The 25,021-nt window shown below is 36.6% G+C and overlaps 1 protein-coding gene across 17 annotated transcripts in view; it reads left to right on the forward strand.

Annotated features, from left to right (window-relative positions):
* PPP2R5C (protein phosphatase 2 regulatory subunit B'gamma) overlaps nucleotides 1-25,021 on the forward strand; it is a 252,300-nt gene that overhangs the window by 86,607 nt on the left and 140,672 nt on the right. For 2 of the 17 annotated variants that reach the window (XM_074213106.1, XM_074213105.1), the window contains exon 1: nucleotides 22,221-23,000. The exons of 8 other annotated variants lie outside the window; for them this stretch is intronic. In XM_074213106.1, the coding sequence (XP_074069207.1) occupies nucleotides 22,907-23,000 (94 nt within the window). In that variant the 5' untranslated portion in view covers nucleotides 22,221-22,906. Of the gene's footprint in view, nucleotides 1-22,207; nucleotides 23,001-25,021 lie in introns of those variants that run through there. 7 more of the 17 variants (XM_074213109.1, XM_074213098.1, XM_074213100.1 and 4 more) reach the window with 6 other exon arrangements.

Genomic DNA, 25,021 nt, shown 5'->3' on the forward strand with positions numbered 1-25,021 from the left:
ATAGCTGTGAAACCCTGGGCAAGTCACTTGACCCTGATCGCCTCCAATCCAGGACTATCTCCAATCATTCTGATCTATAGCTGGTCATTGTACTCAGATGACTCCAGAGAACAAAGTGAGGCTTGTTATTTAGCATAGCATCTCCTCGCTCAAATCCAACATGCATGTCATGGCACGTGACCCTGATGTCATGGTCTTCTTTGAGAATGAAGGACAAACAACAACAATCTTACTTAATCTCTCTCTCTCTCTCTCTCTCTCTCTCTCTCTCTCTCTCTCTCTCTCTCTCTCTCTCTCTCTTTCTTTTTGGACTAAGCTCTTGGCCTCTTTGCCTCATCCCTCTCTTACCTAGCCTTAAATACTGAATGGGCTTTATCTCAGTCATATTGTGACCTGAGAAAGATGTTAGCTTTAAAGAGCCATGGTCTCCCACTGCATCCAAGACCATTTCTAGTGCCCTGATCCATACCTGACCCTTGGATGCAGAAGGTACTGGAGGATAAAGTGCAGTTGGTGACCTTTACACAGCATTCTCTCACTTAAATTCAGTTCAATTACATGTCACTGATGTTATGGTCCTCTTTGAAAGTTAAGGACAAACAACAACTGATTGTGCCAGGAATTCATTTCAGTGCAGATAAAGTAAAATTAAATTTTATTTTATTTTTCTGTATTTTTTTAATCCATGTCTATTTAGTTTTAAGGTTCTGTATTACAAAGCAACCTCATTACTTAATATTGAACTAGTAAAATATGAACATTCCAGGGAACTTTCATGAATTATTTCTAATTAAATTATTTCTTATGGAAAAAAATTCATTTCTTGTTGGTTTCATCTCTCTTCAAGGATTCCAGAATGAAGGGCAGCTAGGTAGCACAGTGGATAGAGCACTGGCCCTAGAGTCAGGAGGACCTGAGTTCAAATCCAGCCTCAGACACTTAGTAATTACCTAGCTGTGTGGCCTTGGGTAAGTCACTTAACCCCATTGCCTTGCAAAAAGAAAAGAGTTACAAAATGAATTATCAATGAGAATCTAGGTAACACTGTAAAGTTAAAGCAATTATTAGGAATTCTTTTGCCCAATTATGATCATCTAAGTGAAATGGATGAATATTCAACTATAAATTGCCTTTATTAGCAGAAAGGGAAATAGAATACTTAAGTAGCCCTATTTTAGAAAAAGAAATTGCACAGTTAGTTCCCTAAGAAAAAATTCCTAGGAGCAGATGGATTCACAAGTGAATTCTACCAAATATTTCAAGAACAGTTCATTCTAATACTATATAAGCCATTTGGGAAAATAGGCAAAAGAATTCTATCAAATTCCTTTCCTCACACAAATATGCTCTTGATACTGAAAACAGGAGAAGTAAAGGCAGAAAACTATAGACCAATTATCCTAATAATTATTGATATAAACATTTTAAATAAAATACTAGCAAAGGAAATGATAGCAATACATCACAGAAATCATACTATATGACCAGTTGTGACATATACAATGTGAATTTCAAGGCTTCTTTAGTATTAAGAAAACTATCAGCATAATCAACCATATCAATAACACCAACAAAAATAATGATTATCTCAATAGATGCAGGAAAAGCTTTTAATACAATATGACACTCATTCCTATTAAAAACCCTAGAAATCATAGAAATAAATGGAGTTTTCCTTAAAATGTTATGTTTGGTTAGTTGGATGTGTGCTTCCCTCTTCAAGAGAGGACCAAACTGATGTAAGTATTTTGGTGTCAAGATAACTGTTCAGAAGATAGCCACAGTTTGAGCACAAAAAGTCCATGTGAATGTTCAGAGTGGAGATTTCTAAATCTGTGCATCTCAAATTTTTTTTGAACTACTGCAATTCTATTTAGATTACAGCACTTTTTTTGATGCTGGCACACCATGCTGAGCAGTTCACATATCTCACAATCTATTCCAGAGTTCTTCAGAGGGATTTTGAGAGTACCCTGTATCACTTCTTTTGACTTCCAAGTGAACACTTAACTTAATCTGTAAAATATTCTGTCAGACAGACATAATTTGGACATTCAAGCTATGTGGACAACCCATCAGAGTTGTGCTCTGTGAAGTAAAGTTTGAAAACTCAGTAGTTCAGCTTAAAAGAGGACCTCAGATCTATCTAGTATCTTCTTATCTTGCCAGGTGATTTTCAGAATCTTCCAAAAACAATTCAAGAGAATTTAGTTTCTTGGCATGGTGTGGTAGACTGTGTAAGTTTCACAGACATACACCAATGAGGTCAGTACAGTGATTCTTGTAGGCCTTCAGTTTTTATAGGCCATCTAATACTTACTCTTCTCCCTACTTTCATTTGGAGCCTGCTAAACTGTAAGCTAGCTCTGCTAGCTGAATGAATAAATGAATGAATATTTCTTTTCTTTTTTCAAGAAATATTTCTTTTCTTTTTTTTAAACTCATATCACTTTTTATGTGATTTATCTTTTTTTCCAATTACATGTAAAAAATATATTTAACTGCATTTTTGTTAAGATTTTGAGTTCCCCATTTTCTCCCTCTTCTTCCCTCCCTCATGTCAGTGAGTAATCTGATATAGGTTATATATGTACAGCTATGTTAAACACATTTACATATTGGTCTTGTTGCAAAAGAAGAATCAGAACAAAAGGGGGAAAAGGCATGAGAGGGGAAAAAAATAAAACAAGTTTTAAAAATTGAAAATAGTTTGCTTTAGTCTGGGCTACTCCATGTTTCAGTCTCATCTAAATTGACATCCCTAGAAAGTATATACTGCCAAGGTGAACTTTGGCCAAATTTTTCCATTACTGTAACTATTGATTCTATGAATGAATGGTGTGTATGATGCTAGCTGGTGGAGGACTTGTTTTCTTGGTGTTAATTGTGAGGCCAAAATTAGCACAAACAGCAGAGAATCATTCCATACTTAGCTGCATCTCAGCCTCAAAGACTGCATTGAGTGCAGTCCTCTATGAACAAGAAGTATACTCTACTTCTTCTTTAGTCTTGGATTTTATAGTCTTTTCAAGTTAAACAATTTACCATCAGTGCGATAAGTGACCTTGATGCTGTTTTTGTCTTTGTTGAAGGTTAAAGGTGAAAGACAATATCTCAGAAAATAAACATAGGAGCAAGCACACTCCCTTGCTTCATTCCATTGGTGACTGGGAAAGAGTGAGAGCATCATTCATTATCTATAACCCAAGCAAATATGCCATCCTGAAATTGACTCTTAAATTAATGAACTTTTTTTTGCAAGGCTGTGGGGTTTAAGTGACTTGCCAAAGGTCACACAACTAGGTAATTACTAAGTGTCTGAGACCCAGATTTGAATTCAGGTCCTTCTGACTCCTGGACCGATGCTCTATCTGCTGCGTCACCTAGCTATCCCCATGATAAACTTTTCTTGCAACCAAATTTTGCCATAATTTCCTACAAACTCTCATAACAAAAAGTATCAAAGGCCTTTGTTAGATCTCCTAAGCATTTACTTCTGGTACTTCCTCCAGAGTTGTCAAGCAGCAAACATTGCTTTTACCATTCTTCAGCCTTCTCTGAGATAGATGACTGTCTTCCAGGTGAACAATCAGCCTGCGAATGAATTAGAGAGTCTTCAGGACAATCTATTTCCCCTTTCCTTTATAGGATGAACAATGGAGGTATCTTTGAACTACTCGGGGTTGACCTTGTCTTCTTGTATAACCCAGAAAATTTCTGTCAGCTTTTTTATGAGTAGTGCTTTATACTACTTTATAAATGCATGCTGGAATAGAATCAGAACCAGGTGTTTTGCCCCTCAAGAGAAACCTAATGCTATTCAGTTGGAAATTCAGCTAGATATGCATTCATTATGGTCAATGACTTATGCATTGATTGATGATGGTCTGTTTGAAAACACTGTGGTATCTCTCCATCTCTCCAGGATCATATCTTTATCACTAATCAATGCAGTTCTATCAGCACTTAGTAGTTGAGATGCACCATGGTCCTTTGGTCCATAAATAACCTTAGTATCAGCATAAAACTGAATTTAAAATCTACCCTGTTACTGAGCCAACAAGAATTTTGCATCTCTCTTAAGTTTCACTTACACTTTACTTTTGATAGATTTAAGCACTTCCTTGGAGGGGGATGATCCTGTTCTTGTTTTTCATTTCACAGCTTCTGAATTTCCCTATCATTTTTGTAAACTGATTGTGATATGTGTGAATGTTATGGCCCAGATGAGTGAATGTGGTGCTGTACACCGAATCTCTGAAAGCTGTCCATTCCTTTTCTGTTACACTGATGCCAGAAAAAATCTGGAAGGACTTCCATGCTCTAATGAGCAGTGAAGTAAGCAGAACCAGGAGAAGATAACACAGTAACAGCAATATTGTGTGGCGATCAATTGTGAATGAGTTAACAGTTCTCAGCATTTCAGTGATCTGAGACAATTCCAAAGATTTTATGATGAAAAATATTGCTACTCTAGAGAAAGAACTGATCACATCTTTGAATGCAGATTGAAGCATACTATTTTTCACTTTTTTGTGGGGGGTTTTGGTTGTTTTTTCATAGCATGTCTAATATGGAAATATGTTTTGCATAATTACACATGTATGACCTATACCAAATATTTTCTTAATGAGGGAGAAAAGACACGAAGTAAAGAGAGAATTTGGAACTCAGAATTTTTAATAATAAATATTGATTGCTTTTACATGTAATTGAAAAAATTTAAATTAAGAAATGCACAAAGAGGGGATTCTGTGAAGATGAGTAGATTAGAAAATTCCAGGTTTCTAAATTTCTTCCCACTAACAAGTTAAAAAAAAGAACACCTCAGGGTGAAAGTAGAGTGGCAAAATTAAACAAAAGTTACAACAGAACAGTTTCATCTGGGGCTATCAGAGAAGATTTGAAGAAAGATTCTGGGACCTGACTTAGGTTTTCCTGACTGAGTGAAGCGCAACCACTGGACTAGCTCCCTGAAACAGCAAGAGGAGGAGCCCCAGGGGCAGCCAGATTAGGAGGTAGCCTCCACCTCAGCTAGTCTGAACTGGAAAGAGAGAAAAGCTTGGCTGATAGGGGATGTAAGGCCCAGCTGTGCAAGCATTGGGAGGGAAGATTGGGAGGGAGATGCAGCATTGGGAGGGAACCAGGACACTCAGTGAGTGCAAAGGCAATGACACAGAATGCTGCTAGTTGTCAATACTTGCAGGAGAACTAAGTTCTTGGTCTTGGTCCCATGCCACAAGGGAGAACTGAAGGGAGAAGGATCATTTCTAGCACAGTGTCCTGAGGGAGCCCCAGTTGTGGCTTGAAGAAAGAAGTCAATCATAGACAGTTACTATGGGAATAAAGAGTAATATCAAATGACTTAACTGCTCAAAAAGAATTCATAAAGGAACTTAAAAATGACTTTAAAAATCAAATAAGGGATATTGAGGAAAAACTAAAAAAAAAGTACAATTCAAGAAAAAAATTACAAAGAGAAAGTAAACCAAGGAAGAGGCAGCTGGGTTGCACAGTGGATAGAGCACTGGCCTTGAAGTCAGGAGGATGGAAGTTCAAATCTGACCTCAGAAACCTGACATTGACTGGTTGAGCAACCTTGGGCAAGTCACATAAGCCTGATTATCTCACATCCAGGGTCATCTCCAGTCGTCCTGATTCATATCTGACCACTAGACCCAGATGGCTCTGGAGGAGAAAATGAAGTGGGTGACTGAGCATAGCACACCCCCCCCACTCAAATTCAGTTCATGTGATTGTCATGGTATTATCTCCCTGATATGGTCTTCTTGAAGAACAAAGGACAAACATAAATTTTTAATATTTATTAAATAGGCTTTCTTGAAATCAAAATTTATGTTTTATATTATGAAACCTCTTACAGTTTGCTATGCACATTACAGTTTTTTTTAGTAAAATAAGAAATAGGTTAAAAAGAGAAATTCAATAACAACAAAAAAGAATGAAAAACAGTCTAGTTGGAATATAAAACAACTGGATAAGGAGATTCAGAATCTTATGGCAGAAAATGACTGAAAATTAGAATGGAGCAAGGGGAAGTCAATGAAGTTATGAGACAAAAAAAAATTAAAACAAAATATAATGAAAAAATAGAAGAGAAGAGGAAATACTCCACAATAAAAACAACAGATTTGGAGAACAGATCAAGAAGAGAAAACATAAGAATAATCAAATTCCCTGAAAGCTATGATCAAGAAAAGAATCTTAGTGCAATAATACAAGGTATAATTAAAGAAGATTGTTCTGGGGCGGCTAGGTGGCGCAGTGGATAGAGCACCGGCTCTGGAGTCAGGAGTACCTGAGTTCAAATCTGGCCTCAGACACTTAATAATTACCTAGCTGTGTGGCCTTGGGCAAGCCACTTAACCCCATTGCCTTGCAAAAATCTAAAAAAAAAAAAAATTGTTCTGAAGTCTTAAAACAAGAGAGGCAAGTTGGAGTAAAACTTAGAAGAATATCATAGCTAAATTCCCGAAACCTCCCTGGTTAAGGAGAAAACATTAAGAGCAACAAGAAAACAAATCAAATATGGTAGAACCATAATAAGAATCACACAGGACCTACCAGCTGTCACTGTCAAAGACCACAGGTCTTGGAACAAAAAATATCAAAGAGCAAAAGAACTGGAGTTGCAGCTGAAATTACCATACCCAGCAAAATTAAGCACAATCTTGAATGAATAAAAGATGGACATTTGGAGGGGTAGCTCAGTGGCACAGTGGATAGAGCACTGGTCCTGGAGTCAAGGGGGATCCAAGTTCAAATATAGTCTCAGACACTTAATAATTACTTAGCTGTATGACCTTGGGCAAGTCACTTAGCCCCATTGCCTTACAAAAATAAAAACAGACATTCTTCAAATTGCCTGACTTTCAGAATTTTGTTGCAGAAAGACCTGAACTTAATAGAAAACTTTATACAAGAACCAAAAGAAATACAGAGTAAATATCAAAGATTAATTACAAGGGACTCAATAAGGACATAGGTAGAAATGTAAGCCATAATCCAAAATTATTAGCAGTAATTGGACAATTAGAAGGAAAGACGGGGGTAGAGCTGAGTAGGATGGGCTTCTTCTAAGTAAAATAGTCTAGGAAACAATTGAAATAAAGAGTTACCATTTTATGCAAGTGAGGTGTGAAAAGACTTGATATAGAGGAATTAAATGGGGAAGGAGAGCTGGCAGTTTGGGAAACCTACTCTCATCGTGAATGGTTAAAGAAGGAATTATATGTGTGTGTGTGTGTGTGTGTGTGTGTGTGTGTACACATAATATAGAGAAGTAGCTACAAAGACACAAAGATGACTATAGAAGCCTTCTAAATTCAAAAAGAAATGAGGAGGAGATAGGGAGGGTAATGAATTAAAAGGTAAGGGTATAGGATAAGAGGGTAGAATAATATGTAGATTAATGCAGGCTGTATAGAAAGGTGTAGATTAATGGGGGGGAGGGTTAGACTGTCTAAGGGAGGCATTCTTTGAAGGGTGGTTAATGAAGGAATAGGAGGGTAAGGTAGCAAGTAGAAGTAGAGTAGAATGTATTCGGGGTGTGTTTGTGTGTTTGTGTGTGTGTGTGTGTGTGTGTGTGAGAGAGAGAGAGAGAGAGAGAGAGAGAGAGCCAGAATGACAATGTATGTGTGTACATATATATGGGTATGTATATATTATGTGTGTGTGTGTGTGTTTGTGTGTGTGTGCATCTATCTATCCTTCCTTATAGATACCACCTGGGAGAGGTAGGAGGGGAAAAAAAGTATAAACAGCCCACAGTAGAAAACAGAAGAAAATCTACAAGGAAACAAAAAAAGATGGACAATTTTGAAGACAAGTTTTTAATATTTCTTATATAGGCTTTCTTGAAATCAAAATTTATATTTTATATTATGAAACCTCTCTTATGGTTTACTATGCATATGACAGTTTTTTTAGTGAAATAAAAGATAGATTTAAAAAATTCAATAACAACAAAAAATGAAAATCAGTCTCTGAGTAGTAGCATTTCATCATTTTCTAACCATTTCTAATTGCTCAAATACATTTTTTATTCCAGATTTACCTTGATTTTTTTTTGTTTGCATTTAACATTTCTTTTTTATAGAATTATTCTCAACTTTGCTGGTTATATTATCCTTGGTTGTAAAAACATATATTTAACTTTTTGGAATATTATATTTTAAGAAGTCACCAGTTCTTCTATGATCTTGACTGTTTCCTTGTACTTGAATTCCTTTCTGACTACTTGGAGTATTTTTTCTTTGATGCAGGAGTTCTGATTTTAGCTCTGACATTACTAGGACTTTTATTCCTGGGTTACTGTGCTTTTCAGTCCAATTATTTTTTTCTTTACGTTTTTGCAAGGCAAATGGGGTTAAGTGACTTGCCCAAGGCCACACAGCTAGGTAATTATTAAGTGTCTGAGACCAGATTTGAACTCAGATACTCCTGACTCTAGGGCCGTTGCTCTATCCACTGCGCCATCTAGCCACCCAAGTCCAATTATTCTTAAATTATCCCATGACCTGTTTTCCAGTTCAGATGCTTTCTTGTTGTTATTATTTCCAGAAATAGAAATTCATCATATCCCTTTTGTTTTCTTCTGTGTTATTTTCAATCTTTTGATTTTGTTGCTGTTTCAGTCATTTATTTGTTTGGTCCATTTTAATTTTGAGGGAGTTCTAATACTTGAACACAGTTTATCACTTTTCTGTTTTTAAACTATTCTCCTTCCATTTCTTTTCTCCAAAACTTGTATTTCATGGTTTGTCTCTTACTTCATGCCTTATAATGTCCTTGTGGAAAATCTATTTTTTGCTTTGAATCCCTGCTTCCTGTTGTTAGGAATTTACTCTATCCTGTGCTGGATTTTTGTATATGTTTGATCTCCAGCTGTATCTCCATTTGAAAATTGGACATCTCAAATTGAATGTGCCCTAAATATATTATTTTCAACAATTAGTTCCAAACTAACCTCATTATCTTTCCTTTCAAACTCTTCCTAACTTTCTATAGAACACTGGCCTTGGAGTTCTAATCCAGCCTCAGACACTTTCTAACTGTGTAATCTTAGACAAATCCCTTAAACCTGATTGCCTTGCCTCCAGGGCCATCTCCAGTTATCCTGATTCATATTTGGCCCCTGTACCCAGATGGTTCTGAAGGAGAAAGTGAGGCTGGTGGTGTAGCAGAGAAACCCCTCAGGCAAATCCAATTCATGTACTTGTCATGACATCACCTCCCTGATGTCATGTATAGTCTTCTTTGATAATGAAGGACAAAAACATCATCATCATCATCATCATTATTATTATCACACTTATTATTAAAAGGATATACCACCATCTTTCCAGTAATCCAAGCTCAAAACCTAGGTGTTATCCTCTGCACTTTGATCTCCATCTCTAATCTAGTGCCAAGGCCTTCACATCTCTTGATCATATCTCCTTCTCTCCTTTGACACTATTTGTGCAGGATCTTATCACCTCATTCCTGGACTATTTCAGTAACCTGAAGGTTGCTCTCCTTGCCTCAAGTCTCTCTCTACTGCAGTCCATCTTCAATTCATCTGTCAAATCGAAGTCTAATCATGGCATCTCCATATCAGTAAACTCTTCAGTGGCTTCCTATCACCATCAGGATCAAATATAAAATTCTCTCTTTAGTGGGTAGCACCTTTTATAACATGGCCCCCTTCTACCTTTCTTGTTTGGATATAATTGTGTTCTCCCCCATTAGGCTGTTAGTTTGACAGTAGAGACCAGTTTTTGCCTTTCTAGCCTCGAACTTGAATGGGAGCTAAATAATTTAATGCTAAGGAATTGATGGGTCAAAGAATACATAGAAAAAATAGATAATGACATTGAAGAATATGATACCAATAAGACAGCATACCAAAACATTCCGCAGACCCAGCACAGTGCCTTGTACATAGTAGGCCCTTAATAATTGCATGTTGACTGGTTGTCTGTATCAGTTCTTTGATCCTCCCACATTTTTTTAGTTATTCATAGATATTTTTTTCATTTTATTTAAAGCAATGGTGGTTAAATGACTTGCCCAGGGTCACACAGCTAGGCAATTATTAAGTGTCTGAGGTTAAATTTGAACTCAGGTTCTCTTGACTCCAGGGCCAGTGCTCCATATACTGTGCTACCTACCTGCCCCAATAGTTGTTATTTCTAACTACAAAATAGTATCTATTACATTCCTATCCCCATTATGTTTTTGATTAATTTTTGTTATTCAGAACTTGACATTTGCCAATGAAGAGGAACATTTTCATGTGCATCAAAGAACAAAGTATTCCATGAAGCATTATGTACAGCCCTTTTGAAAAATTATAGAATAAGTTCAGCATCTTTATTTTGAAAGCTGACCTGCTTGTATATTTCACTCTGAACTTTCTCTTCCCCCCTTTTTTGGAAATGGGGGGAAAGGGGTAAGCATTTATATATACAGTGCCTACCTTATACTAAGCACTGGGCTTCATAAAGCACTTTAAAAATATCATCTTATTTGATCCTTACAACAGTCCTGGGAGGTAGATACTATTATTATGCCCATTTTATGACTGAGGAAACTGAAGCACAGGGAGATGAAGTGAGTTGCCCTAGCTCACACAGTAGAAAATGTCTAAAGCTGTTTTAAACTCCAGGCCTTCCTGATTCCAGAACTTAAATTCTATCCATTGAGCTACCTTCTTGCTTTGAATACTTCATTAATCATCCCAATCCCTCAGTCACATTCATAACTATCAATTCCCAAGTAAAGAGGTAGTTTCTTTGCTATATAATAACAGAAAGTGTTACTATCAGTTGTTTTCCTGGTTCTGTTTACTTCATTCAGTATCAATTTATGTAAAATCTGTGTATATTTTTTGAATTCTTCAAATTTATAGTTTTTGGGGGTTTTTAAGATTTATTTTTGCAAGGCAAATAGGGTTAAGTGGCTTGCCCAAGGCCACACAGCCAGGTTATTAAGTGTCTGAGGCCAGATTTGAACTCAGGAACTCCTGACTCCAAGGCCGGTACTCCATCCATTGTGCCACCTAGCCACCCCTATAGTTTATTTTTTAAGTAAAATTCTACTGTTTTTATATATCTACATTTCCCAATATATTCTTTCTTCTCTCTCACAAAAAAAGATAGAAAAGGGGAAAAGATAGTTCAGCAAAACTAACCATCACATTATCAAAGTCTGACCCCATCACATTATCAAAGTCTGACTGCCTATAGTATTACCTGTAGTATTACTGCTTACAGTTTTTCATTCGAAAACGAACAAAAAGACTTGCCTTCTCACATTTCCTATATAAGGCCATACTCTATCATTATTAGTCTCACAGAATTCCATTTCAGTGGGTTTTTTTTGTTGTTTCCTTTTACGTTTTAAAAAGTGAGTATGTTGTTTTTTCTTCACTTTGAATCAGTTCTTGTTACTCTTTCTATGTTTCTCAGTATTCATAATATTCATTCTTAACATTCTTAGCATATTGTGTTATATTCAGGGCCATAATTTATTTAGCCATTCCCCCAATTGTTGGGCAATTGATTTGTGTTCAATTTTTTGCTACTACAAAAAAATGTTCAAGAAATATTTTTAGTTTGTGTGACTTCCTTAAGAATATATACTGGGGGACGGAGCCAAGATGGCAACAAGAAGGGATGAAGTCTTAGGAGCTCTCTGATAAAGCTTGAAACTAAGGACTCTAACTAAACTTTCGAAAGACAGAACCCACAAAGGGACCCAGTGAGGCAGTTCTCCTACTCAAGATAACCTGGAAAAGAGCAGAAAGGCTCTGCTCCCCGGGGGTCGAAGGGGCGGCTGCCAGAGGGGTGGCCTGCCAGAGCGAAAGAACTTCAGCCTCCCGGAGGCAGCTCCAAGGCGCTGGGAGCCATGGCTCACAGCACCAGGGGAGTCTCCTGAGCTGCACCTTGGGGAGCACCAGGCACAAAGTGGGGGAACAGCGGGGGACCTCTGCCAGAGCGAGCACTTGGAGCCCAGCCCTCAGGGCACACAGCAAGCAGCTTGGTCTTTCTGCAGCCCAGATCCAGGAACAGAAGCAGGCAGAGCCTGTAAGCAGGAGCCCCCAGGGCATGAGCTCATTGAACCTAGGATGAGGAGTGAAGAGAGAGAGACTGCAGAGCTCTCTCCTCTGCCTCTGGAACAGGACTCTGGGGCTCTGACCACATTCAGATCCTGATCCCAGTCTAGGCCCCCCATAGAACAGCAGGGCCCCCTCCACCTCAGCCCCATGGCAGAGGGGGGGAGCTTATGGTCATTCACAGACCAGGAGGGAGAACAGAGCCTCACACACTGAGACCCTTGTGGGAGTGTCCCAAAAGCTCAGGAAGCACCCCAAAACCAGGCCCAGGCTGGGAAAATGAGCAAGCAGAGAAACAAGAGTAAGACTATTGAGAAATATTTTGCAAATGAGCCCAAGAAGGATCAAAATACTCAGTCTGAAGATGAGGAAGGACAAGCTCCTACATCTAAAGACTCCAAGAAAAAACAGAAATTGGGCTCAGAAAGTCATGATCAGGAAAAGATCCTTGACATCATTTTCAAAGAATTACTACAGGAAAATTGCCCTAATATTTGAGAAGCAGGGGGCAAAATAGAAATGGAGAGAATCTACCCATCCCCCTGAGAAAGAGATCCCAAAAAACCAACCCCTAGGAATATTATAGCCAAGTTCTAGAACTCCCAAGTCAAAGAGAAAATATTACAAGCAGCCAGAAGGACACAGTTCAAATATCATGGAGCTGCAGTCAGGATCACACAGGACTTAGCAGCTACTACATTGGAAGCTCGTAGTCCTTGGAATATAATATACCGGAAGGCAAAAGAGCTTAGAATGCAGCCAAGAATGAACTACCCAGCAAGGCTGAATGCCCTCTTCCAGGGAAAAAGATGAACTTTCAATGAACCAGGGGAATTTCAAATGTTCCTTTTGGAATGGCCAGAGGTGAACAGAAGGTTTGATCTTCAAATACGGGACTCTGGTGAAGCATGGAGATTGGAGGAGAAGGGGAAAATATGAGGGACTTAATGATGATGAACTGCATGTATTCCTGTATAGAGAAATGACACTGATACTACTCATATGAACCTTCTCAGTTAATAGAGCAGGTAGAGGGAGCTTTGTAGTTGAAGCACAGGAGAAAGCTGAATTCGAAGAAAAAATATGGTGTAAAAATGGAGTCAGTAGGAAAAAAGGGAAATGTAATGGGAGAAAGAAAAAGGAGAGGGGAAATAGGCCAAGATATTTCATATAATAAGTTTTTTTCTTTATTACAATGAGCTATTGCAATGATATGGAAGGGGGAAGGCAGGGGAGAATGAGGGAACCTTTGCTCTCATCAGAGGTGGCTAGGAGAGGAAACAGCATATATACTCAATAGGGTATAGGCATCTGGAGTAAGAAGGAGGGGGGGACGGGGGAAGGGGGGGATGTGAATAAAGGAGGAGAGGATGGACCATGGGGGGGGGGGGGAGTGGTCAGATATAACGCATTTTCTTTTTTACTTCTTGCAAGGGGCTGGGATTGGAAGGCCTGTCCAGGACCATAGGGCCAGGTGGATTCTCGGCCTAAGGGGTGGTATGGGGGCTCAGGGCTTCTTGACCCCAGGACCAGGGATCTGTCTGCTGTGCCACTCAGTGACCCTACAGCAGAGTCAGAGTAAAAGGAGAGAGAAAATACAGTACATGGTAGTGGAGAAATACCAAAGGAGAGAGTTGCGATCAGCAATGGCAACGTTGGAAAAATATGGAAGCAACTTTTGTGATGGACTTACCATAAAGAATGCGATCCACCCATGACAGAGTTGTTGGTGTTGGAACAAAGACTGAAGCACATTTATTATTATTATTATTATTATTATTATTATTATTATTATTATTATTATTATTATTATTTGGGGGGAGGGTGCATGGCAAATGGGGCTGGGTGGCCTGCCTGGGGCCACATAGCAGGGTGATCTTTGGGTGTCTGAGGCCGGATTTGGACCCAGGTTCTCCTGGGTCAAGGGCCAATGCTCTGTCTGCCACCCAGCCACCCTACTATGATTACTATTTTATTCGAGTTTGGGTCTTTTTTTTTTCTTCTTTTTGGTTTTTGTAGGGCAGTGGGGATCGGCTGGCTTGCATGTCACACGGCTGGGTGATTGTTGGGTCTACGGGGCTGGATGTGGGCTCTGGTGCTCGTGGCTCCAGGGCTGGTGCTTTGTCCATTGCGCCACCTGGCCATACCTACAATTATTACTGTTAAATTTTAATTTATTTTCTCTCCCATTTACTTTATTGCCCAAGCAAGTCTATATTCATGGGGGGGGGGGGTATTTTGTTACTCTTAAACAAGAATATTTTATTAATGTAAAAAAAACACATTTGTACAAAATGAAAATTAAAAAAATAAAATCAAACTAAACAAAAAAAAAACGAAAAAAAGAATATATACTGAAAGGGGTGGCTAGGTGACCCAGTAGATAAAGCACTGGCCCTGGAGTCAGGAGTACCTGGGTTCAAATGTGGTCTCAAACACTTAATAATTATCTAGCTGTGTGACCTTGGGCAAGCCACTTAACCCCATTTGCCTTCAAAAACCAAAACAACAACAACAACAACAACAACAACAAAAAGAATATATACTAAAGGTGGAGCCAAGATGGCTACAAGAGAGGATTTCTCTTAGGTGCTCTCTCTTTAAACTTATAAACTAAGGACTCTAAATTTTCCAGAGACAGAACCCACAGAGGGATCCAGTGAGGCAGTTCTCCAACTCAAGGTAACCTGGAAAATAGCAGAAAGGCTCTGCTCCATGGAGTTGGAGGGGCGGCCTGCCAGAGTGAAGGAACTTCAGCCTCCAGGAGGCAGCCCTAGGGCACTGGGAGCCATGGCTCACAGTAGCTGGGGCAGTTTCTTGACCTACACCCTTGGGGAGCAGGAGCACTGGGCACAGCTTGGGGAAACAGGGATGGGGGGGATCTCCTCAGGGCACACAGCAAGCAGTGTGGCCCCAGCAGCCCAAATCCAGGAAAAGGAAGCAGAAGCTGCTAAGCAGGAACCCCCAGGCATGAGTGCAAAGCCTAAGGAGGGAGCGGAGAGAGACTGCCGAGCTCTGTCCTCTGTCCCTGGAATAGAACTCTGGGCTTCTGACCACATTCAGATCCTGATCACAGTCTAGCCCCCCCCCCCCCCAATAGAACAGCAGGGGCCCCTCTACCTCAGCCCCGTGGCAGAGGGGGGGACATTTATGGTCACTCACAGACCAGGAGGGAGGACAGAGCCTCACACACTGAGATCCTTGTGGGGGGTGTCCCAAAAGCTCAGGAAGTGCCCCAAAACCAGGCACAATCTGGAGAAATGAGTAAACAGAAAAAAGAGGAACACCATTGAGAAATACTTTGCCTGTGATCCCAAGAAGGATCAAAATACTCAATCTGAAGATGAGGAAGTCTGGGCTCCTGCATCTGAAGAGTCCAAGAAAAAACAGAAATTGGGCTCAGGCTATGACAGTGCTCAAAAAGACTTTGAAAATCAAGTGAGGGAGATAGAAGAAAACTTGGGAAAAGAAATGAGAGAGATACAGGAAAAACATGAAAATGAAGTCAGCAGCTTAGTCAAGGAGATCCATAAAAATGCTGAAGAAAATAGTATGCTAAAACCCAGCTTAGGTCAAATGGATAAAACAGTTCAAAAAGAGGGACTTGGGATCAGCAATGGCAACGGTGGAAAAATATGGAAGTAACTTTTGCCATGGACTTACCATAAAGAATGTGATCCACCTGCAACAGAGCTGGTGGTGTTGGAACACAGACTGAAGCACATTTTTTTATTATTATTATTTGCGGGGGGAGTTGCAGGGCAAATGGGGCTGGGTGGCCTGCCTGGGGCTGCATAACTGTGTGATCATTGGGTGTCTGAGGGCAGATTTGGACCTGGGTGCTCCTGCCTCAAGGGCCAGTGCTCTGTCTACCACCCAACCACCACCACCACTATTATTACTATTTTATTTTATTTTGGGTCTTTTTTTGTCTTTTTTTTTTTTTTTTTTGGTTTTTGCAGGGCAATGGAGTTGGGGTGGCTTGCTGGGGTCACACAGCTGGGTGATTATTGGGTGTGTGAGGCCAGATTTGGACTCCAGTGCTCCTGGCTCCAGGGCTGGTGCTCCATCCACTGCGCCACCTGGCCATACCTACAATTATTACTATTATTTTTTATTTTAATTTTAATTTTTTTCTCTATCACTGAAGTGAGTCTGTATTTTTTTGGGGGGAGGGGGTATTTTGTTTACTCTTAAATAAGAATATTTTATTAATGTATAGAAACATTATTTGCACAAAATGAAAATAAATAAATAAATTTAAAATTCTGTTAAAAAAAGAATATATACTAAAGGGGCAACTAGGTGGTGCAGTGGAGTCAGGGGGACCTGAGTTCAAATCCCATTTCAGATACTTAATAATTACCTAGCTGTGTGACCTTGGGCAAGTCACTTAATCCCATTGCCTTGCACAAAAAGCAAAAGCAAAAACAAAGAATATATACTAAAGCAGTAGAATCTCTTGATTCAAGGGACATTTTAGTCACTTTTTTCATTGAATTTCAAGTAGTTTTCCAGAATGGTTTGACCAGTTCACAGTTGCATGAACTTTCTGTATTAATGTGCCTGTCTTTTTGTATCCTTCCAACATTTTTCTCTCCCATCTTTTGTCTTTTTTGTCAGTTTTCTGGGCATGAGATAAAACTTCACAGTTGTAAGAACATTAAGATTCTTTTCAGTAGTTTATAATCCTTTTTAGAACTATTTGTTCCTATCCTCTGACCATACATCTATTAGGGAATGGCTCCTATTATTTTATATATGTGCTAATTCCCCATGTATCTTGTATGTCAGATCTTAACAAAGATGTTTGATTGATAGGAAGATTATATCCCCCAGGTGACAACTTCTCTTCTCATCAAAACTTCAATAATTTTGTCATACAAAAGTTTTTTTTTTATTTTTTGCAGTTGAAATGATCTGTTTTAGCTTTTCTGATCTCTTTAATCTGTTTTGGTTAAGAATTCTTATCCTAGCCATAGTTGTGAAATGTACATGATCTCAGTCTCTTCTAATTTTTTTTATGGTGTGACTTTTTATGTTCAGGCCAAATGTCCATTTTGAGCTTCTTTTTGGTATATGATGTAAGATAAAATGAAATACCTTGAAGCAGAAATTTTCATTTTTGTCTTTATATCCCTAGTGCCAGACACACATTTCTTGTTGTTGAGTCATTTTCTCATTGTGAGTGATTCTTTATGTTCCCTAATTTGGGGTTTTCTTGGAAAGACACTGGAGTGTTTTTCCATCTCCTCCAGATAAAGAAACTAAGGCAAATAGGGTTACATCACTTACCCAGGGTTACATACTAACAAGTGTCTACTGCCAGATTTGAACTTTCATGGAGTGTTTCCAACTTCATGCCTGACGGTCTCCTACCAGACACACATAATAGGTATTTGATAAATTTTTGGTTGGTTGAATTTGTGAGGTCAACCTAATTTTTGTTAAATTCCTTTTCAGTTTTCCCTGTAGGTCTTACAAAAAGGAAGTCCTGTGTTTCTTATTTATTCAACTAATCTACTTCTTTGTTTTTAAGCTGGTTCTAAATGACATTGATAACTGCTGCTTCAGAATATAGATTGAGATTTTCCTTATTCCTCATAGACTTATATTTTATCTAGTTCTTCAGTGTAACCCTCAATCTGTTTGGCATAGCACAAATGCTGAAAATTTTGTTAATAGTGTCATTTTTTATTATATTGGAATTTCTGTAAAGAGTTTTTATATGCATCTCACATGAGTTCACTCCAGAAATTTTATGAATTCTGTAGTTATTTTTTCCTTCCCAGCTTTCATTGTTATTCTGTATATAAAATATCTAAGTGCTTATTATGTGCCAAGCCAAAATGATGGTGATCTTTGTGTTTATATCATGCTTCTATATTTATAATCATGCTTCCATGAATATCTGTTGTCTTAGTTTCTTCGTGTTTTTTCTAGGGATCTTTTTTTTTTTAGTACAACACAGGATTCATTTTTACCCTTTACTGATAGTTAGACTTCTGATTTTGTTTTTATCTTATTTCTATAATATTTTTATAATGTCACATAATATGAGGAGAGAGCATCCTTACTTTATTGGAAAAGCCACTAGTATTTTCTCATTTCATTGTTGATTCCAAAACATTGCCAGTTCATATTTTTTAAATCTATATTTTCATCATTTTAAAGATCTCTTCCCTGTTTGCATTTTATTTTTGATTTATGGAATAAAACAAAAAATATATGATTGTACAAGAAACAGCAAATCTACTAGGCAAACTTGTTTCTGGGGGAACTTAAGAAAGTTCCTGAATTCTCTCGCCATCTTGGTTCCAGCCCCTGCCATGTACGATTTGCTTTTCCTTTCACATTAACAATAAAATTATGTCAATTTCTTTTTTTCCTTTTTTCTTCCCTCCCTTCCTGCACTAGAGATGACTATCATTAGACACAAATACTTTATCTCAGATTCACTTTATCACTTTATATAGCACAATGTATTAAGAATTTTGTCAAATCTATATGACTAAAAGTTATTCCCCAATTGATAAGCAATCAAAGGGTATGAACAGGTAATTTTTTCATTGAAGAAGTCAAAACAATTTATAATCCCATTAAATCATTATCATTGAGCAGATTAAAACAACCTTGAGGTATCATTTTATACCATATTGCCTAAAGTGATAGAAGGGGAATGTTAGAAAGAATGTGGAAAAATTTGGACACTAATCCATTGTTGGTGGAATTGTGAAATGATTCACCTTTATTGGAGAGCAATCTGGAATTCTGCCCAAAGAGTTCTTAACTACCTATACCCATTGACTCAACAACATCAGTACTTGGTCTGTATTGATTAGGAAAAAAGGAAAGAACCTATATGTTCTAAAGTGTTTATAGTAGATTTCTTTGTGATTACAAAGAACTGGAAATGGCAGGAATATCCACATCAGTTGGGGAATGGCTGAACAAGTTGTGTTATATGATTGTAATATATGTGCTATAGGAAATGATGAGCCCAATGATTTTAGAAAAATATGGAGACTTATACAAAATAATGAAAACTGAAATAAGCATAACTAAAAGAACTTTGTTTATAATAATAGTAGTATTGTTTTAAGAACAGTTTTGAGCAAATAAATTATTTTATCTATTAGAAATACCCAAATTAACTATAAAGGACATATGAAGAAAGACACTATGTTCATCCAGAGAAAGAACTCCTGTGTTCAGAGGCCTTTATGACTATCACATGACTTGTATATGTTCTTGTTTCTGTTCTTCAGCATTGAATTAAACTATTTTTCTCAGATATAAGAATAGAAAACCATTCTAAAAATCTATTACGTACTTAAAAAGCACATAATATATAAATATGGAAATAACACTTGGTTTTGTAGTGAATATGATGGTTTACCTAGAGAACCCCCCCCAGAGAGAGGTAACTAAAATTAATAAACCAATAATTGCAGAAAAGTTTCAGGATATAAAATCTGTATAAATCATCAGCATTTCTGTGCATTGCCTACAAAGCCCAGCAGGAAGAATTAAAAATCACTTTTAAAATAATTCTAGAATATACAAAATATTTAGGAATCTTCCTACCAAGATAGGTATAGGAACTATATAAATACATCTATGGAAAATATACTATGGAAATGAAAAACAGATCTAAATAATTGGATAAGTATTAATCATAGCTAGACTGAACCATATTAATAAAAGTAATGATAATTTATATTTTCATTGCCATATCAATCAAGAGATTACTGAAAAAAAAATAGCACAGTTCATTTGGAGTCAAGAATCTCAAGGGAATAGTGAAAAATGAATGAGAAGGAAAGGAATCCAACAATACCATATGCCTTATTATAGTCTATGACGAAGCAGTAATCATCAAAACTATTTAGTATTAGTTAAGAGCTTGATCAGTGGAACAGATGAGGCATGCAATATATAAAAGAAAGCGAACATAACCTAGTACTTAGCGAAGACACTACTGGGTTAAAGGATTTTTTTTGACAAAAATGATTGGGACAACTAGTAAACAGTCTGCTTCTACTTCTCACACATCATATAGGCAAAATTGGGTAAAAAAGGGAAAATTGGCAAATGTTGGAAGGACTTAAAAAAACAGGCACATTGATGTGTTGTTGAAGCTAAGAATTGATGCAGCCATTTGAAAAGGCAATTTGGAATTAATCCTACAAAATTACTAAACCTTCCCCCCCCCCTTTTTTTTTAAGTTTTTTGCAAGGCAGTGGGGTTAAGTGGCTTGCCCAAGGCCACACTGCCTTCCCCCTTTTATCCGGTAATGCCCAGTACTAAACCCAAAGAAGTCCAAAAAGCAGGACTTGGATCTGTGCAAAAATATTTGTAGCAGCATTTTTTTTTAGTTTTGTTTCAGAGAACTAGAAATGGGAGGAAACATTAATTGGGAAATTTAAGCACTGTTGTGCTTTAAGAAATGATGAAACAATTTCAGAGGAACCTGGAGGAAAACTTTTTTGAAGTGAGCAGAAATATAAAACAATAAAAAAACAAAAATTAAGCAACTTTGAAGAACTTAAGACTTCAGAAAGCAATTATTTATCACTTGGTTTTCCAGAATACCAGTTATGAAACATAGCTGCTACTTACCTACTGACAGTAACACAGTACAGAATGAGACATAGATATTTTTATACATGGCCAGTGTGGGAATTTGTTTTCATTAATTATGCATTTTTATTACAAGGGTTTTGTTTTTCTTCCCCCCCCCTTAAAATTTAGCCCTCTTAGGAAATGTCAAAGGAGTATGTTAAAAAATATATCTTTAACTACATTTTATATACTTACTTCTCTTGGACTTGTAAATTAAAAGGATAGTAAATAAAAGGCATTTCAAAAAAGCAAGTTAAAATGATAAATTTAAATAAGTTCCTCAAATTATGAGAAATTTTTAGCCAGCTTAAGGAAAGATCCACTATTGAAATCCCATTTCTGGTCTTTTTTTTTTAAAAAAAAAGAATGAAATGAAAATTTACTCCTTAATCTCTGTCAGTTCTCAATGACATATTTTAATGCTAGTATTGCTCACTGGTATGACTTGTTTTGTGTTGTATTTATTTCCCTAGTTTAAAATTATGTTAAATTATTCATAAGGGAAAGTTGGTTTGAGTGTGAACATTTTTCAAGTTTGTCCAGATTTTGTATTGTTTTGACTTTTCTGTCATTTTTTTAAATCTTTTCTGTCATTTTTTACCTACTAGGAGATGGTACATTTTGCATTGTGGGAAAAAGCACATATGTTGATAGGGTAGCATTTTCAGCCTTGATATAGCTTTATCTAATTCCTTTATTTTTTTATTGTTCCTATCAAAAATTTTGACTTTTTCCCTTGGGACTACGAAATTGAATGTTATTTTAATGCCTGTTAGCCTTTTTTTGTTTTTGTTTTTATTTTTGCAAGGCAGTGGGGGTTAAGTGGCTTGCCCAAGGCCACATAGCTAGGTAATTATTAAGTGTCTGAGGCCAGATTTGAACTCAGGTACTCCTGGTTCAGGGCTCTATCCATTGTGTTACCCAGCTGCCCCATTCCTATTAGCATTTTAAAATAGCAGATCATTTTAACTTTTGCCCAAAACAGCTAAAAAAGCAAATGTCTCTTTTTTGACATTTTAAATTTTGCAAAAACAGAAAATTAATGTTTTGTTGTGCTAGTATTTTTATCTACTCAAGTAGGCAAGACATGTTAATTTTTTTCTTACATTTACAAATGCTAATAATTAAACAACATCCCAAGCCTCTAAATAAAAACTAAAATTTTGCACTTTGGAAAAAAATTATACATTTTGACAAATAATATATTTGTTTCAGAATTTGCCCTTTTATTTATTATTTTTATAATTGTCAGTGTGATCCTGTTCTGTATTGCTTTGTATAAATATTTCTGAATCTTCTCATACTTTTTAGTGTCATTTTTATTACATTAATATGCTATTTATTGTCATTTCCCATTCATCAGACATTTAATTGCTAGATGTTTTACTATAAGAATACACAGCTCTAAATATTTTATATGAATACTTTTTTAAAATAATCTTTTGGTAAAATTCCTATCAATGGACTAATTGTATCAGTTTTAAATATTAACAAAATTCCTTAATAATCGATTATGATGCTTCATCAAAGGAACCTTATCACTCTCTACTTAGCTTTGGCAGATCACTTTGAAAATCTTGGATCTTTAGAAAACTAGCGGTTAAAATAAAATTAACTTTACCACTTGGTGGTAGTGAGGGGTGGACAAGTTTCAATAGCAATTTAAGTCTAGGCTACATAAATATTAAGTAGGTTGTTCACCTGAGACTCATTAGAAATAAATTGTGGCCAAGAACCTGTCAGTAAAATAAGCTAGGAATAATACATACTAAAACTCTAAAGTTTTTAGCAGTTTTCTCAGCCTACTTTCTTCTGATCCCTAGTTGTTTTTATTGTGGAGCTATAATTATGTTCAATCGCTAAAAGGACTTTTAAATAATTGGATCGTAACTTAAAAGTTTCTGACTTATAGCAGGAAGTCAAAATATGTACAAGGTCCTAATACACACTGACAAACCGAAAGCTCTTTCCATTTGCAATTTTTAGTGTCATTTTAAGTTGCCGTTTTTAGCCAATCAGATTTCTCCATGCCTGCTGACATCACTAACTAGCCAGTTCCCTCCAGCTGCAGAGAGCTTCAGTTTGTCTTTTTTTTTTAAACTAAAATGGAGGCTGGTTTCTTGCCTTAAGGAGTACATTGCCTTTCCTGCTGAAGCCTAGATGTTGACATGTAATAAACCTAGCAGCAGGATGGTGGTGGATGCAGCTAATTCCAATGGGCCTTTCCAGCCCGTGGCCCTTTTACATATTAGAGGTAAGTTATTGTGTATATTTTAGTGAATTGTAACCTTCTGTGGTCAGTTAATAAATGGCTATTGTGCTTCAGATAAGAAAAGCAGGAAGTCCTTTGTGGCAGAATCCTTTTGATTTTGCTGCAGATTTAACCATATAAAATCGAGTGTGCAATGTTAGTTTGATATTTTAAGTACTACTTATAGATTTTAAGAATTCAGAGAGACATTGCATGCATAGTTAAAAGCTGGTTTTACTGCTCTCTGCTGTCTCCCATCCCCCTTTCAAGGCTGTGCTGATGTCAAAGGATGTGAAGTCACCAGCTCAGTGAGGTGGGGGGCAGGGCAGAGCTAAGTTATCAGTAAGCAGAGTTAAAGGAGTAACATTTATATTGTTTAATTCTGCAAAGGTTTCTTCAAACATATAATACCACAGAATTAAAGAGGAATCGTAACTGAAAAAATAGTCTTTTTATTTTCAAATAACTTAATTCACAAAGGGTTGGTCTGGGTCTTCCAAGTACCTCCTCCCTCCCGGACCAAATCTCTAAAGATAAATATGTATGCTGTGAAATATGAAAATGTTATTGTTTCTAAAATATTTGCTAATTTTTTAAATTTTAAATCTGTTTTTGGTCTGTGAAGTGAAAACAGTGTATTACACTCAGCAAATCTTAAATGATTTGCCTTTAAATTTGAAGCAGCAACAAGTTTTTTAGGGTACTTAAGAAAACTGCATTAGTTCACTTCACCCCTTTATGTGGTTCAGTGGTTTTGTGTTCACTACCTTCAAAAAATATAAATTTTAAAAGGGACATTAGGCATAAAGTTGTTTATTGGTTGTTTAGTTGGGGTTTTTTTTTGCATTTTAAAGATTTTTTTTTAAATGTACATTTTAATGTTTTTTGTTTGTTGAGGGCAAATGAGAAATAGACAGTAGACTTTATAAAAATTACTTTTGAAATTCATGGCATCCTATATAGGCCATTCACGTACTATATTAATAGAAAAGCTGTAACTCTTTAGACTAAATCTCCTTCAAGGACCTGTGATGAGATAGGGTGGGGGAGAGATTTCTAGGTGACTAATAGACTGTATGACTAAAATGCCGGACAAGATTTTTCAGATTCTAGGGTGTATCCAAAGAAGACTAAAACCAAATGAATACAATATCTCTTGAATCAAAATGGGTGGTGATTTTCTCAGGAAAAAAAAAAAACCTCAATATTCAGGTGGGGTTAAGTAGAATTTAAAATGACCAGATTGTAAAATATATTATGAATTTATTTTGTTTACTAATGCCCAAAGGGAATGTAGCCTTCAACTACCTGTAGGTGTTTTAGGTGTTCTAGGAGAATGAAAAAAGAAAAACTTGATATTTTCAGGATTTGTCCATCCTTAGATGATTTGGTCTATTTATATACATGTGATATATTTAATTGTGTGTGTGTGTGTGTGTGTGTGTGTGTGTATACATGTATATATATCTCAGTTATATATTTTATGGTATTTATAATATGATCCAATATATTTTTGGTTTATGGGTTTTTTATAAAAAAAATTGCTGTGCTCTGAAAAAATTTTGAAAGTTGAAATAGATATTAGTGCAAATTGATCTTATTTAACTGAGATTAATATTTAGGTAACATGAAAGAAGTATTCCCCAATTAACGATATTTTCTTTTAATTCTAAATGAAGATTAACTAATAAAATTTGTCAGAATAGGTAAAACTTTAAAAGTCCAGCTCTGTATTATTTTAATTCAAACCATGAAAATAGTAATCTCAGAAAAATAAGGAAAGAGTTGCTTAAAACCTAGAGATTTCTAGGGTATTATTTTTAAGGAGTTTTCTTAGTCTGTGATTAAATACTTTCATATAAAAGTGAAAACACTCTCTTTGGACATGGGACCATACCTTACAACAGAAAATATGAAAGTAGTCCATTGACAGTTTTATGAAGGGTTTTAATCTTAAGATTTTGACTGCCCTTTTCTTCTGGATAAATATCTCTTGTTTTCTGTGATACTTCTTTCTCATTTCT

Source organism: Macrotis lagotis, chromosome 1, assembly GCF_037893015.1.
Source record: "Macrotis lagotis isolate mMagLag1 chromosome 1, bilby.v1.9.chrom.fasta, whole genome shotgun sequence".
NCBI classification, from domain to species: domain Eukaryota; kingdom Metazoa; phylum Chordata; class Mammalia; order Peramelemorphia; family Peramelidae; genus Macrotis; species Macrotis lagotis.